Genomic DNA, 14,315 nt, shown 5'->3' with positions numbered 1-14,315 from the left:
TGGCTTTTATTTGCTATGTGCATTCGCTTTTGCATTTGATCTCCCCATGTAGTTTCTTCTCCTGCTGTGCTGCTAGACCTGACAAACTCAATGTCAAGAAACAGGCCTGCCCTTGGCCCTGCTTACATAGTGTCTTGTGGTAAGTTAACTGATGGGAAAGCTGAAGGTGAAAAACATCTTTCACAACATTTATGTTTTGGTGTGTTTAGAGATATACCTGGCCAGCTTCAAGAACCGTGTATTCTTCAGCCATACATATTCCTGCCACTTCAGATTAAACTTAAATGTCTTCAAAGAGATGATCATTGCTTTATGTTACAACTTGGTAGGGAAATGAGCCTCAGCCTATGTTGAACTGGTGTTTTCTATGACAGGATTAGTGTGTATTTGCTTTGAAACTGTGAATCTAAATCCAGATGTCTAAAAGCATAGCTACAAATAAGATTGAAATAATCAAGAATATGTAAAAAACTTTAAAAATGAACTGATGCACATTTGGTACTAACTCATGTCACAGCATTTTGTTTTGTTTGTGTTTGTGTGAAAGAGACACCCAGAATAGAGAGCTGGTGAATTCACAGCTATGGCAGTAATCCACACATTTTCCCCGATGTCATTATTACCAACTATCTAGACCTCAAAAACACCCATGTGGTTGATGTTGCCAACTTGCTTTAAAATGTATTAAAATCACCACCTAGGTACCATGCCACATTTTTCCTCCCATTGGATTTTAACTCTGTTCATAAAAACATAAAATGAAGGAAGAAAAAACCAGGAAAAAAAAAAAAAAAAAGCACTGACTTTCTGTCCTTACACTGTGCCCACAGTCCTTGACTTCCTTGATATTTTTGCTCAAATGCTTCCTATTCAAATAAAATTGCCTACTCATATAAGCCATTTACTTCAATCAAAGCCAGATGTATATAGGACTGATCACATTAAAAGGAAGTAACTATACTTCTAATTGCAGGCTTTACAAGTACGAGGTTTTCTCTGTGGTTGGAAAGCTTGGCGCAGTATTCAGATTTGATTACAGTAAAGCTTTCTATTGCTGTGATTGCTCATGTTGTTATTCAAGCAGATAAACATACACTTACTATTGGCAGAACTAGTAATGCCACTCTATTATTAAGGTTGTGTGACATTTCCCATTTTAAGACCTCGTATTCAGCAGCTTATAGCTTAACCACATTTTAAACACTTGGTTGAGTTTTCTTGGGAAATTTCAGTCCGAAGAGCCAAGTTGTTAAGGAACGCGAGGCAGTTTGTCAGGTTTCAAAATGCTAACAGCTTTCTTTAAAAATAGCTTTACTGACCCATACTTAAGGGCAGAGACTAAAAATCTGGAAGAATGTGGTCTACATTACAGGGTTGTGGTTTCCAATGGCTCCAAGAAAACTGTACTAAAGCTGAAGTCTCCTTTTGCTGGGATTCTCCTGATTGTTAGCAGCACTACTGGTGAGTGTTTTTCCCCCTTTCCCAGGCCCTTTTAAGCATGCATGAGATGTCCCCGTGGGGTTCCAGGACACACTGTACCCTGTTTCAGCTTTAAACAGATAGCACTCGACATCTACTGCTGCCACGGGACTTAATTCAGACCCGTGGAAACATGTGAGAGCAAGCTGAGGTTCCTGTTGTGGCCACTGGTCCAGAAATCAGATTTTGGAAGCAGAGAAGCTCTTCTGTGCTCCCAGCGATGTCTCAGAGCATCTGAGCTATCTATGCATCCTCCTGTAGCCTAAGATCCCCATCTTGTCCTCCTGTTCCATACCTTCACACTCCTCGTGCATACAAAGCACCACTTTAGCAATTCCCAAAACAGGGCCATAATATTACCCTATTCCCATAGCTGCAGCATGAACTAAACAGCAGTCAGAGGCAGCTTTTTATTAACGGGGAACAGGACAGTAGGCATTTACACTGAAAGGAAGAACTCACAACAGGAGTACTATTACCGAGTTTGCATTTTAGATGATCAATTTATGCAAATTGTGTGTAAATTAGACACGGCCCCTTTGATTTCAGGCGTCTAGCCAGCAACTTTCATGTTACAATGTTGGATAACCTTTAGTTGACTGTTTTCTTTTAAAGTTAGCTACAAATATGTGCTTTCTTTTTCTCTCTCTTAATTTCCTTATAAAGCACAGTAGGGTGTTTTTTTTTTTTTTAAGAAAAAGGATGTTAACAGCATATGAAATCTGCTCTGTAAAATTCATATTAAAGAATTCATTTATTAAAATAAATCCTATTATTATTCCAAGGGACCATTATTCTCCAGAAATGCTAATAGGAAGAAAATATCATATTAGTATGATATTAGTATTAGTAAAGAGATCTTGATGCTACTGAACGCCCTGGGACTGGAAATGTGACTTTGCTTGCACAGTGTATTTTTAAACATTTCCTCTCCCAGAAAGCTGCTGTTTCCTTTCTTAAGATAAAAAAAAATGAAGATTTATTACATTTTTATTCTATTTTAAATGAAATCCATTTGCTAACGTCTATGTCAGCGAATACAATGTCTGGCGATTCTTAAATGCACATTGCAATTTGTGGCTCCGTAACTAGCATTTGCAGTGCTGTTGGGCTCTCTGCTCTAAGGAATTTAATTACATGGTCTTTTTGTGCATGGAGGACACTAGCAACAGAATTGTTTTGCCTGGTGGAAAAAAAAAAAAACCTGCCCATGACTTCTCCTGACGGGGCTGGGCTACAGAACCACCGATGTACAGTCAGGGCCCATTGCGCTGGAATTATGGCTTTATAACAATCCCGTATTTACATACGCTGCTGAGGCAGTAAAAACAGCAAACAGATTTTTGAACGGCAGGCAGCTGAAACATCCCCACAGGGCACATGCCCCCTCACCGAGGCAGGAAGGCAGGCAAGTTAAATCAGCTCTGCATCTGCATTCCAGCAGCGAGTTATGTTGACAAGAAAACTGTGTGTGCCATTTCAGTAATAAAATGGGTCCAACCTTCAGAGCCACTGGTTTCTCCCCACCCCACCGCTCCCCTCAGTGTGAACTGGCATGCACAGGGAGCTGGGAAAAAAACACACACAATTGCTGTGAAGCAGTTCATTAGAAAGGTTTCAATTTACTCATCACGAGATCGTTGAGCAATACTGTAAATAGGCTTAAATAAAATCAATAGAAGGAGTTGTTCTCATGCTTCCTAGGATGCTAACTTAGGGAATGGTTAACCTCATTTATTAAGCATGGAGTCTGAATCAAAGCTGTGTTATGTCCATATACATATTATAGACCTATTTCCTAGGGATTTACGTAGTTTTTAAATAATTCTATCAGTGGCGGCAGCATCCTTCTTCCTCAGGATGAATTTATTTGCCCTTGTTGTGCAGCTCTCCTTTTCTTGCCTTCCCTCAGTAAATAAAGACCTATAATGGCAAAAGCAAGCAGCAGCATCCATACTTGTGCTGCACAGCCCTGTGTCTCATTGCTCCCACCTGACTGCACATCTCCATCCACCAACAGCAACGCCGATGGCACCCCTGCTGCACCCTTCACCCTGCTCACTACAACCCAAGGCAGGGTAGCAGCCCAGCCTCTAACATTTAGCAGGCAGAAGTGCTTGCTGGGCCAAACTATAAATAAATCCCAAATGAGCTGTGGACTTATTCTGCCTGTGGCTGCACAAGACACCCCAGAAAACAGCGTGGCTACACCCTGTGCTCTGCAGAAGCACAATCCAGCTCCTCCACTCAGTACAAACTCCTCTGTTGAAGTGCACTGTTAAATTTTTGGAGGGAGATACGAGATCACTGGCATCTATGTACTGTTGGAGTTCAGGACAGGCATAAATGTATGCATATATGTATTTAATTATTTTTACTAAAAAGGCATGGCTTGAAGATGGCCCAGGGTTTCTTAAGGTAGAAGGGTCAGAGCCACAAAATCAACTAACTATGGAGGACAATGAAAGTAAATGCTGGCACAGGAGATGACAGCTGAATCGAAGCCAAGGATCCAGAGGGGATGCTAGCTGAGACCTCGGCATCAGAAATCCACACTGCTGGGGCTTACTATATAAGGACAGAAAACTTCTGTCTGACAGTCAGTTTTGCTCATCAGATTTCAGCCTTGAAAACTAAATTAAACTGTTCTAAGGCTTAGGAGGTTTCTGAAGTTTAGGAACAAATAAATAAATGAGTAAATAAATAAATAACCAACAAAAGCAGTTCTGTGAACAGGACCTTCACAAAAATACCCAAATTAAAAGCACCACACAGGTTGGGCACAGAAAATCTCAGTCTTGGTGAGGGGTTGGAAGGACTTTAGAAGATACTGGTGCCAGCATTAGGATGCATGGGGAGGACAGGGAACGTGTCCTGCAGCTTCCTCCAGGTGTGCAGGTTTCAAAGACATTCTGAAGTAACAGCCAAACACTCAGCTAAGAAAATGAGCTAGAGAGTGCAGCAAAACACCTACTCCTGGGGGAACTAGGAGGGAAATATGAGAGTGAGGCTGAAAACAATGAAAAGCAGAAATTACATTTACAGGTATGGGGGAACTGCATAGACACCGTTAAGCAAAAAGCCCTGGACAGTGGTTAGATGGTTCATAAAAAAAGCCTAGCGGGATTTTCCCTAGGGAAACATGAACCAAACCACTAACAATAAGTGAATGGAAAGCTCTCTGCTTCCAGAAGACCTCCCTATTAAGCATCCTCCTTTCTGGACTGGAAAATGTCCTTGCCGGGACACGGGGAACATCAGATCTTGTCAGTTCACTGTGGCAAATTTTTAGTTTGCCAGAAAAGGTGAATAACACTTTCTGCTAATACAGTGTAGGAAACTGGATGGGAAAGCTGTACACTGCAGAGATAGAACAGCCCTACAAAAAAAGGCCCTGTATGTATGCCATTCGCTTTTTTCCTACTAAGATATTCTTACGGTCAGGGTACCTTGTGCATTAGATAACTAGGTAGTAAGTCACTATCACCAAATCACGCAAGTCACTGTATAACCACTGGATAGTAAAACCCTAACATGAGCACCGTTTAAATCAATGCCCTATAAACTTTGGTATTACTCAGACCTTGAAGCACTCAGGCCTCCAAGGAAGCTGTAAAATATACTTCTGGGGGTTTATAATAGTGCGGACTCACTCTTCTACATGCAGACATGGAATCAAATTACGTAGTCACAAAAGGTGTTTGTAGACAGCTCAGTAATTATTTCTGACAGCTTCAGAAACAGAGAAGGGCAACAGTACCGCTGCATCTGTGATGGACGTTCGAAATCACCATCTTCGTGTACAACCTTCGATGCTGTAAATGGATCCTGAAAAATCCAGCTGAGCATTACAGTAATTGCAATTCTATTGGTTTCTATAGAAATAGGATTATCCTAACAGCCAATAAATCAATTTCCTCCTGGAATACTAATGCAATGAGAAGGGGCATGGTTTCACCCTTATTTATAGAGCAAACAGCTTTTACACAATTTGCAATATCCATCAGAGTTTTATAGAGTTCATTAGATTTTTTTGTTTTTTTCAAACATGCTGCTGCATAAAGCCATCTCCGACAATAAATTGTAGAGGAAAACGAGGGGGAAAAGCCATAAAGTAATGCAAAATATTTACCACCAGATGGCACGCTCGTACAGGTGCCGCCGTTCTGGCAGGGATGCCTCTCGCAGGCGTCGGGGTAGAGGACACAGCCAAGCTTTAATTCAGTCAGGCCAACCACTTCTGCAAAGCTGCTGCGTTTGTTTTGGAGCGGCAGCTCGTTGTTATTTAGGACAACTGAATCCAGGCAGCCCTGAAAGCCGCTCAAGACCTGCGTCGTTCTCTTGTCGGTCAGGCTGCGGACGTTATCCACTTGGACCTGGGCTCCGAAATAGACGGAGCTATCCGTGCTGAGAGTCTGGAAGTAGAGGGGGGCTTTGCGGCGCTCCACGTAGCTGTCGTCCAGGGACAAGCTTGTGAAATTGCGATTCAGCTCCAGGAAGACAGAATGCCAGCTTCCGTCGTTGACGGCCCTGCCAGAAATCCCCAGGATTCCCGGGCCGCTCCCGCAGTCCAACTGGAACCAGAGTTTGCCATCCACAATCTGCAGGAGGAGAACAGAAATCAAAGCGCTTCAGACACTCAGACGTCTCGTAACACGCTCTCAGAGAGAATCTGCAAACACAGAGGATTTCCAGTCTCTGTACAGTGCTAAAGATGTCTCCTACATGACGCTGAAATAGCAAAAGCTGTGCCTTTATAATCAGCAATAAACAAACAGTGGTTAACCATTACTACTTAGAATTCACCAAAAGCCAGTTACTGTAGGCAAACTGCAAATACGGAGAAAATACAGAAATATAGCTGCGAAACACATGGGAAGACTGGGAACCCAGGGTGTCTCACTGAACAGGGCATGGACCACAGGACTCCTGGTCTGCTGTAGTGCTGCTGCTATGCCGTCGTGCTTCTCTGTGCAAGTCCTGCTGTCCACATGTGTGCTGCACTTGTGCTGTCGGTGGTTGATGCTACCAGACAGTGCCTCAGGGCAAGCAGCCACCTCTGACGGAGAGAGATGAAGTCAATGATCACTGCTATCAGCTGTGATGTTACGTGCTCTGGTCACGCATGAATCCCGTGCTTACATAACCTTTTAGAGCATCTCAGCAAGGTGTGCATTTGTCCCTAAGTTCAGTTCCTCTAGGGATAACAGTGATATCGATGGGGAAGGGGACACCATCAGGAACACTGAGGTTAAGCCAAGAGATGGTGCAGCACTGCCTGAGGGTGGCAAGGCTAACGGGAACATTTATGATGCTCCAGGGAGCACTGAGAGTTCAGGAGCACATCCAAAATACTTGTATACCAACACACAGTATGAAGAATGAATGGGACAAAGTGGAAGTTCTGGTCCTTTTCCAGAGCTATGATACCATTGCTACCAGTGGGATGACTCCCACAGCTGGAGTGCTAGGAGGGACAGGCAGAGCAGGCGAGGTGGAGGTGTTGTGCTGTCCAAAAAGGAGAGATGTGGCTGTACAGCCTTTGTCTTGAGGATGGTGCAGCAGAGAGCCTCTGGGTGAGGTTTATGGGGACAGACAGCAAAGCAGATTTCATCCTGGATATCTACTATTGACAGCCCACCCAGCATGACAGCACAGATGAGCCATTTTGTATGCAATTAGGGGAAATCTCTGGATCAGTTGCCCTCATCCTTAGGGAAGATTCCTTCTTCAGAGCCATATGCTGGAAATATACTGCTATGACCAGCAAGCCTGGGAAATGCCTAAAGCATGTTGGAGATAACTTCCTGACACAAGCACTTAGTGAGCCAAGGAGGAAAGGTGCCCTCCTGAACCTGCTGGTTGGGTAGAAAAGGCTGACTGATGTCCCATGCCTATCAGTGCTCAAGAGACATTTGGATAATGCCCTCAATAACATGATTTATCTTTTGGTTTGCCTTGAACTGGTCAGATAGTTGGACTTGATCTGTGTAGGTCCCTTCCAACTGAGCTATTCTAGTTCCAGTTCTAATTCTAATATTCTGGTTTGCCAGAAGTCAGTTATTTTCCAGGGAGGCTATGCTATCTGCTCTGCATATACCTCATGTAAGACAGCTTCCAGTTTTCCTCTTTTCCTCATGTTTATGCTGGTTTCATGGCTTTAGAACAACTTTTGTGACTTCTTATGATTGAGACACTAGAACAGGTTGCCTAGAGAAATTGCGGATGCCTCATCATTAGAAGTGTTCCAGGTCAGGTTGGACAGGGCTTTGAGCAGCCTGGTCTCGTGAAAGATCTCTGCCCATGTCAGGGGTTTGGACTAGATCTTTCACAGTCCATGCCAACCCAAACTATTCTATTATTCTGTGATTCTATTTTACGATTCCTCCCTCATGCCCCTTGTCCAGGAGGGTGGCTATAAAGGGAATATGGCTGACAAGTGCTAGGCAATTGGCAAGCTGGAGTGCTGGAGGAGAATGGGATGTAGATGTGCTTCCCATTTAATCTGCCCATGCATTGACTATAAAATACTATAGCCCTTCCCCCCTGATAGGGAAGGTCTAAAAGTAAAATCCATCAAGAACTATCTTATGACATATTAATTGGATTCAAGCTATCTGAAAGTTCTTGTAATTATTTTACCTTGATGCCATAATCTAAGATTTATTTATTCCTGCAAACCCCATCTCAAGACAGTTCTGTCCCATTATTTATCCCTCTGAAAAGCTCAAGGTGCTGTGTCCTTTTGCAGCCTTCCCTGCAGCACAAACTGTGCTGTGCACCACCTTGCCCATAACACAATGCTATTGCTCTCCTCTAGCAAAGCAGGGGTGCAACAGCTGTCAATTGCTCATAGGCCAAAATACTTGAGACCATACATTTTACTCTAGGCAAAGAAATACTCCTCAGATTACAGTCTGAGTACTGTTTGCCACTTGCCAGTGCTCCAGTCTTCACTAAACTTAAGTCTATATCATACATTAAAGCACAAGTTCCCCCTTGATAATCATACTATTGTTATTGTCAGCACTTTACTGCCCTTGGAGGTTCACAAAACTACTTGGAGAAAAACTATGGGTAAAACCTTGACTTCTCATGATCTCTGGACTTTGTGTCTCCACTTTCCAGATCTTAGTCTCATAACCAGTTGAATTTGAACCAGGGTGTAACCTGAAGCCAAGCCACATGGTCCAGGTGGGGTGCCACCACACCACACTGCTCCACTGCTCTGCAATTGCTTGGACAGGGCAGATGCAGACACCAAACACAGTGAGCTCCACACAAATGCCCACTACCTAAAATATTCTGAATAGCATGAGGGATGAACAGCATGTTGAAGGAGCCAAAAGAACAAGAATTAGGTCCTGCTACGGGCAACTGGTTATATTGAAGTCCTTGACCTGTAGGATGTAATGAAACTGAGAAGAAATGAGGTCTGTGATAGTAACACATGTTTGAGGGATGGATGTTGCTTGGTACTCCTACAGCTCAATCAAAAAAAGGCTAATGGATGCATAGAAAAGTAAGTCTGGACCATTTTTCATTAGAAAGTCTTTTCTCAAAGGACTCAGAACTCAGCTATAAACTATTTCTGTAGATTGAAATTAGGCCTATTAATGGATCTGCTCAGGAGGAATCTCAGTAAACAAGATGCCCTGAGATGATTTCCTGAGATGGTGCAATAGCTTTACTTTTCTCTGTGCAACAAAATAGTCCACAAACCTTGAAGGTGCTGCTCAGAAAGCATGGTCTGTCTCAACAGGAATACAAATCGCACAGAAAAATACATGCCAACATATTACACTATGAAAAATGGCCATCATTGGATAGCAGTTAACTTTCCTCTTATTCTAAAGATTTTTTCCTATGGAAACTGTACTACTGATTGTATATGACATACATATACCTCCCCTAAGACTACTTATACCCTGAAGGACCTACTGCCTGCATGTCTATTGCCCTTATTCACAGAACATGCTTTTCCAATTATCTTTATAAATACAACACCACATATGAGCACCTGGGATAAATATTGCAACATTTATATATGGGAAACGATGATGTATAAGATTCACCATTAAAATATGTTTTATACATCTTTCTCATCCATTTTTATTTCTTTTTGCCAGCAGATGATCTGACATACACGATAAATGTATATTATCTGAAACGCTGTGCTTCCTTCCTTTTATTAAAAAGGCACTAGTGACCCCCACCTTAGGCTAGAGTGAAAGATGGGAAGGATGGTCCAATTTGCAGTACTAGCCTAAGATATGATAGATATGCATGGGAATCCACACTCTGCTACACTCTTCCTCTGGGATCTCAAGCAAGTCATTATTTTCAGGTCTCCATCGGTAAAACAAGGGTAACATCATTTCCCTACCTCACACCAGTGCTTTATGGATAAATACATTAAAGACTCTGACATGCACAGAATCCCCTAGCACTGGGACCATAAAAATAGTTTTATTAAATGGATGGTCACAGGCCTTGCTGTAGTGGGGCAGAGAGGAATTATTTGTCCCCTGCTGGCCCCGAGCCTCTAACAAGGTTGAGGAACACCAGAGGGCTCCTGTCCTGCATACTCAGCAGCTAGGCTGGCAGGGCAGGGAGGAGAAAGGTCTGCTGCAGAAGGGCAGAAAGACATCTCCTCCCCTAAGCACTGAGAATTCAGCTGCAGAACTTCGATTCAGCAGTTAATTCCTGTGATTCCTCCTAACTGATGTAACGTCAGGGGCACTGTTTCATCCTCAAAGAGGAATCCTAGGTTATAGCCTGGACTTTGGTACCATGAAAAGCTGAACTTTAAGTAAACTTCTGACCAAATGAGGTACATGCAAACAAATAGTATGGAAATCCAATAAAAGACCAATGCTTGTGCCAGGGCTCAGCGGTTATCCAGACAATAACCTCAGAGAGATGACTAGACTGACTGACAATTCGTAGCACCAGACTCTCAGCTCAGGACTGAATGTGTGACACTGCTTTTTTCTCCAGCTATGTAAAAAACAAACAAACAAAAAAAAAACCACAGCAGAAAGCTTGAGTTATTCTGTCTTACAGCAGAGACCTGAAAACCCTGCAGCCCCTTGGTAATGCAGAGACCCTCTGCATCTAGATGAAACTTAGGAGATGCTGCTTCAACCACAGGGACACACAATTCCCATGGCGCTTCCAGCTGCCCACCTCTGAAAGCTTTCTGGGCTCAGTTATACCGCCTCTCATTGCACTCATTAGGACAGTGAGGTAAATGCACACTTAAACATGTATGCTCTTGTAGACACAAAGTTCCTCACATATAAAGTGGGCAGAGAAGTACAAAGAACGGAGACGGCTCCAAAAGGTGATGCAATCTGTTACATTTCAGTGGTTTCATTCAATGAGCAAAATGGAGCCAAGCACATACTGTAAATTATATTAGAATATTAGCCTGGCTAAGATGTTTGGCTAACATTCATATTTGTGTATCAACATAGGTAATAAAATGATCAAATGGTTCTTCTGAGACCACCTTAGGCTCACACAGTCCATCTGCAGTCACACACCATGGATACAGCATGCTGCCTACTAATCTATCTGGGGAAATATTTCGTTAGCTGAATTACATTTCGGGTTCGTTTGTGTAAAACGGTATATTTAATTAAAATATTACTTGTTTCAACTCCAGCCATAGCTGGGATCATATCCAAGCTTCAGTCTTATCCAGCATAAGCCATGCAGCAGTAATGCATTAAAATGTATAATACACACTTAACTAAACCATGCAAAGTTTCACATTAACTGCCTGGACGGGAGAACATATGCTTGCCTTTTACCATTTAACAGCTATGTTTCTGGAATGAGGAGAAACTCTTCCTTTACCTATTTTTAATCCTTTGAGTTTTAGAAATCAAATCAAATCTCCACTATATTCCTTTAAAAAATTAAATAAACTGTGGAATTTTCTTTTGGAATGGCCTCATTACGTTTTAAATTGTTAACTTTTATTTTTCCCAGATAGATGCTACATAGGAAAAAGGAAATGGTGATGCTGTTTTCGGCATATGAAATCCTCCAAAGGAAAAAAAAAATAGCCATCGACCTGCATCTCATTTTGCTCCAATTGTCTTAAAAGCAGGAGCGCACAATGAAAAAATGGCCAACCTCTCAAAATCGATGGATGAGCTGCTTTATTTGAAACAGCTGAATAAATAACACCCTTATTATATTGTATCAACACAGTGTAGCTGGTAGGCTTTCAGCAAAGTAGTAGACGGGCAGTTTGCTCTATGGAATTGATTATTCATCCAAGGACACCGTGCTATGATTATGAAATATTTCCATCACTAAAGTTATCATAAATGTATGAGTTCACAAAATTAAGCTGGTCATTTAAACAGTGAAAACCATACTGCAGCATTAATTTTTAAATAGACTGCAACAGGGGAGACTTGCTTGAAAAAAATCAATGCCACTATACACCCCAACAATAATGTTGGCTTCTGCCTGTTCTCCCATGGGTTTGTACTATGTGGTGGGTCTAAACTTCTTCCAACTCCACCTTCGTTTGGGGTTTAGTGTTGGTGCTGGGCCTTCTGGTGCTAAACAAGCAACATACTTAAGTATATGCTTAAAATTAAGTTATGTGAGCAGTTCCAATTGCCTTCAAATACAGGAAGTTAAGCAAGTGATTAAGTGCTTTGCTGGAGTGGTGCCAAGGTGCTCAAAAGAGCACAGGATCCCATCCTTTATCATTTATTTGGAAAGCTTCTCCTCATGTTTAATTTAATTGAAAGCAATGCTCAAATGATAACAACTTCACATTTATAGACCTCTAATTAATCTACTCAATGGCCTCGTTTCTGAGAGCCTCCCTATCTCACAACATACGTACTTGGTTAAAAGAAAAAAAAAGAGAAAGCTTAACCTCTGGATTACAAATGAAAAAATATAAGCTCAGAAGATCTAAGGGTAACTTACCTGAAAACATTGGAGTAAGGGATCCCCAAAGTGCAGTTCATGAGTAAGTTGATATCCTTGAAGAGTCCTGCTAGGGCCACATCCCTTGAGCAGAATGCCACTTGTCTACCATTGAGCACCTTTGTGAGACCTTAGTCTGATGCTCCTCTGCTATATGAGCTTCATGAACAAAATTAGGAATTCCTGACCTTTTAAGTGATACCACATCTCCAAAACCACACCAAATGTAATGCTTTTCTTTTCCTTAAACCTCGTGCTTATAGAATCCAAGGGACAGATCTGGGAAAGGACTTACTTCAACAGAAAATCCTGCCCTACCTAAAAGATGAAAAGCAAGGTGTTAGACTCTAGGAGGGGAATTCCCTGTGTCATTCCCTGCCGGATGCATTGGAGATAATGGCACTCTTGCGTCTTAGCACTGCATACGTGACCCTGGAACTCACCCATCAGACACATGATGGGCCCAAAGATTAAGATTAAGTGTCATGAGATGGATTCAGATCCTTCCTTGCAGCTAGGAAGCAAAAAAAAAAAAAAAAAAAAAAAACAACAAAAAACATGACCCTGAGATTGGCCTCTGAGACAGGAGCAGAACACCAACTGTTCTTGTCACTGCTCCTTCAATTATCATTTTGTCTTCCCAGTACCTTTCAAAGCAAAATGATTAAGGTATTGTGGGAAACCATGGCCAAAACCATGAAACTCCTAATCCATAACTAAGAACCCAACCCAGACCACTGCCATGTGGGGCTCTCTTATTTATTTTTATGTAACATCATGAATTTTTCGCTTTTGGCTCCAAAATTGCCTGGCTTCAGCTGGAGATTTCCACTCAATTGCCTACAACCCAAAGATTATCAAACTTCTCCAGAAGGAGAGCAGCCTGAGTTCAGTCCATCAGCATCAACACATCTCCCACTTTGCAGCAGAAGCACTACCCAAGTCATAGAGACAGAGGTAACAGGATAGTGAAGGAGCAATGGCAGGATTTAATCACTGCAGCTAGGTCTATTCCCAGAATACTGTCAGATGAGCTTCATGGGATGTCTGGTTCCGAAGTAGGCTTTGGTGGCTGGCTTAGCTGTTGCAATGGTGATTCTGGGCATGCTTTCTCCTAAAGCCTAGGATACCTGGGGCTCAGGGGTTACTTCCCTAACCAAAGCTCTACCGAACTGCAGTACAGGATGAATTTCCCGATGGAAATAACTTTTCCTACCACCAAAGCAAGGGTTAGTGTTTTTACTTTCATCCATGCCTTCCATAAAACTAGGAATAATAACAATGATAACAAAAATTGTAATAATCAACTCACTTAAAATAATTATGTGGAAAGGTAGATGTTATACTTGCACTGCAGAGTCCACTTGTTTGTAATATTTGAAATAAATGTTATCTAGAACAGGCATGATTTAAAACACCATCATCCTGACCTGTTGGACTCCCTAATCACTACAGTTTTATACACTAAACTCTAAAAAAATAAATTTTCCTACAAACACTCTAACACCATTTCAGTCTGCTTCTGTATCATCTACTACCATTTTCAAGTGGCACCTTTCACCAGGGCCATTTGTTATTTTTATAAGCATTTTTCAAAACTAAATTGCAACATTCCCTACTGATAGATACTAAGAGCAACCTCACTGGAGGCTTCAAAAAAGATCTTCAACCTTTCAGCTTTTTTTTTTTTTTAACAAAAAGTATATTAAAAAGTTCAAACAGTGCCTTTCTACATGTCTCAAAGCAGACTTTAATCGTCTCATACAAATCTCAGCACTGCTGAGAGTTCCCAGAGAATGAAAGACAATACTCCTGCTGATGAAATATTTCAGTCCAACAGCTATAAAATCATTTGTTGCTTGTTAATAATAACT

General features: G+C 41.8%; 1 protein-coding gene across 1 annotated transcript in view; it reads right to left on the bottom strand.

Moving 5' to 3' along the window:
- Positions 1 to 14,315, bottom strand: part of FAT3 (FAT atypical cadherin 3) — a 93,390-nt gene that overhangs the window by 28,212 nt on the left and 50,863 nt on the right. Inside the window, exon 14 of the mRNA XM_082751489.1 lies at positions 5,612 to 6,080. Within this exon, the coding sequence (XP_082607615.1) occupies positions 5,612 to 6,080 (469 nt within the window). The remainder of the gene's footprint in view (positions 1 to 5,611; positions 6,081 to 14,315) is intronic.

This window comes from Aythya marila (genome assembly GCF_965140915.1).
Source record: "Aythya marila genome assembly, chromosome: 1".
Taxonomy (NCBI): domain Eukaryota; kingdom Metazoa; phylum Chordata; class Aves; order Anseriformes; family Anatidae; genus Aythya; species Aythya marila.
Note: the sequence above shows the minus strand (reverse complement) of the source record. Positions and strands in the feature narration are given on the sequence as shown.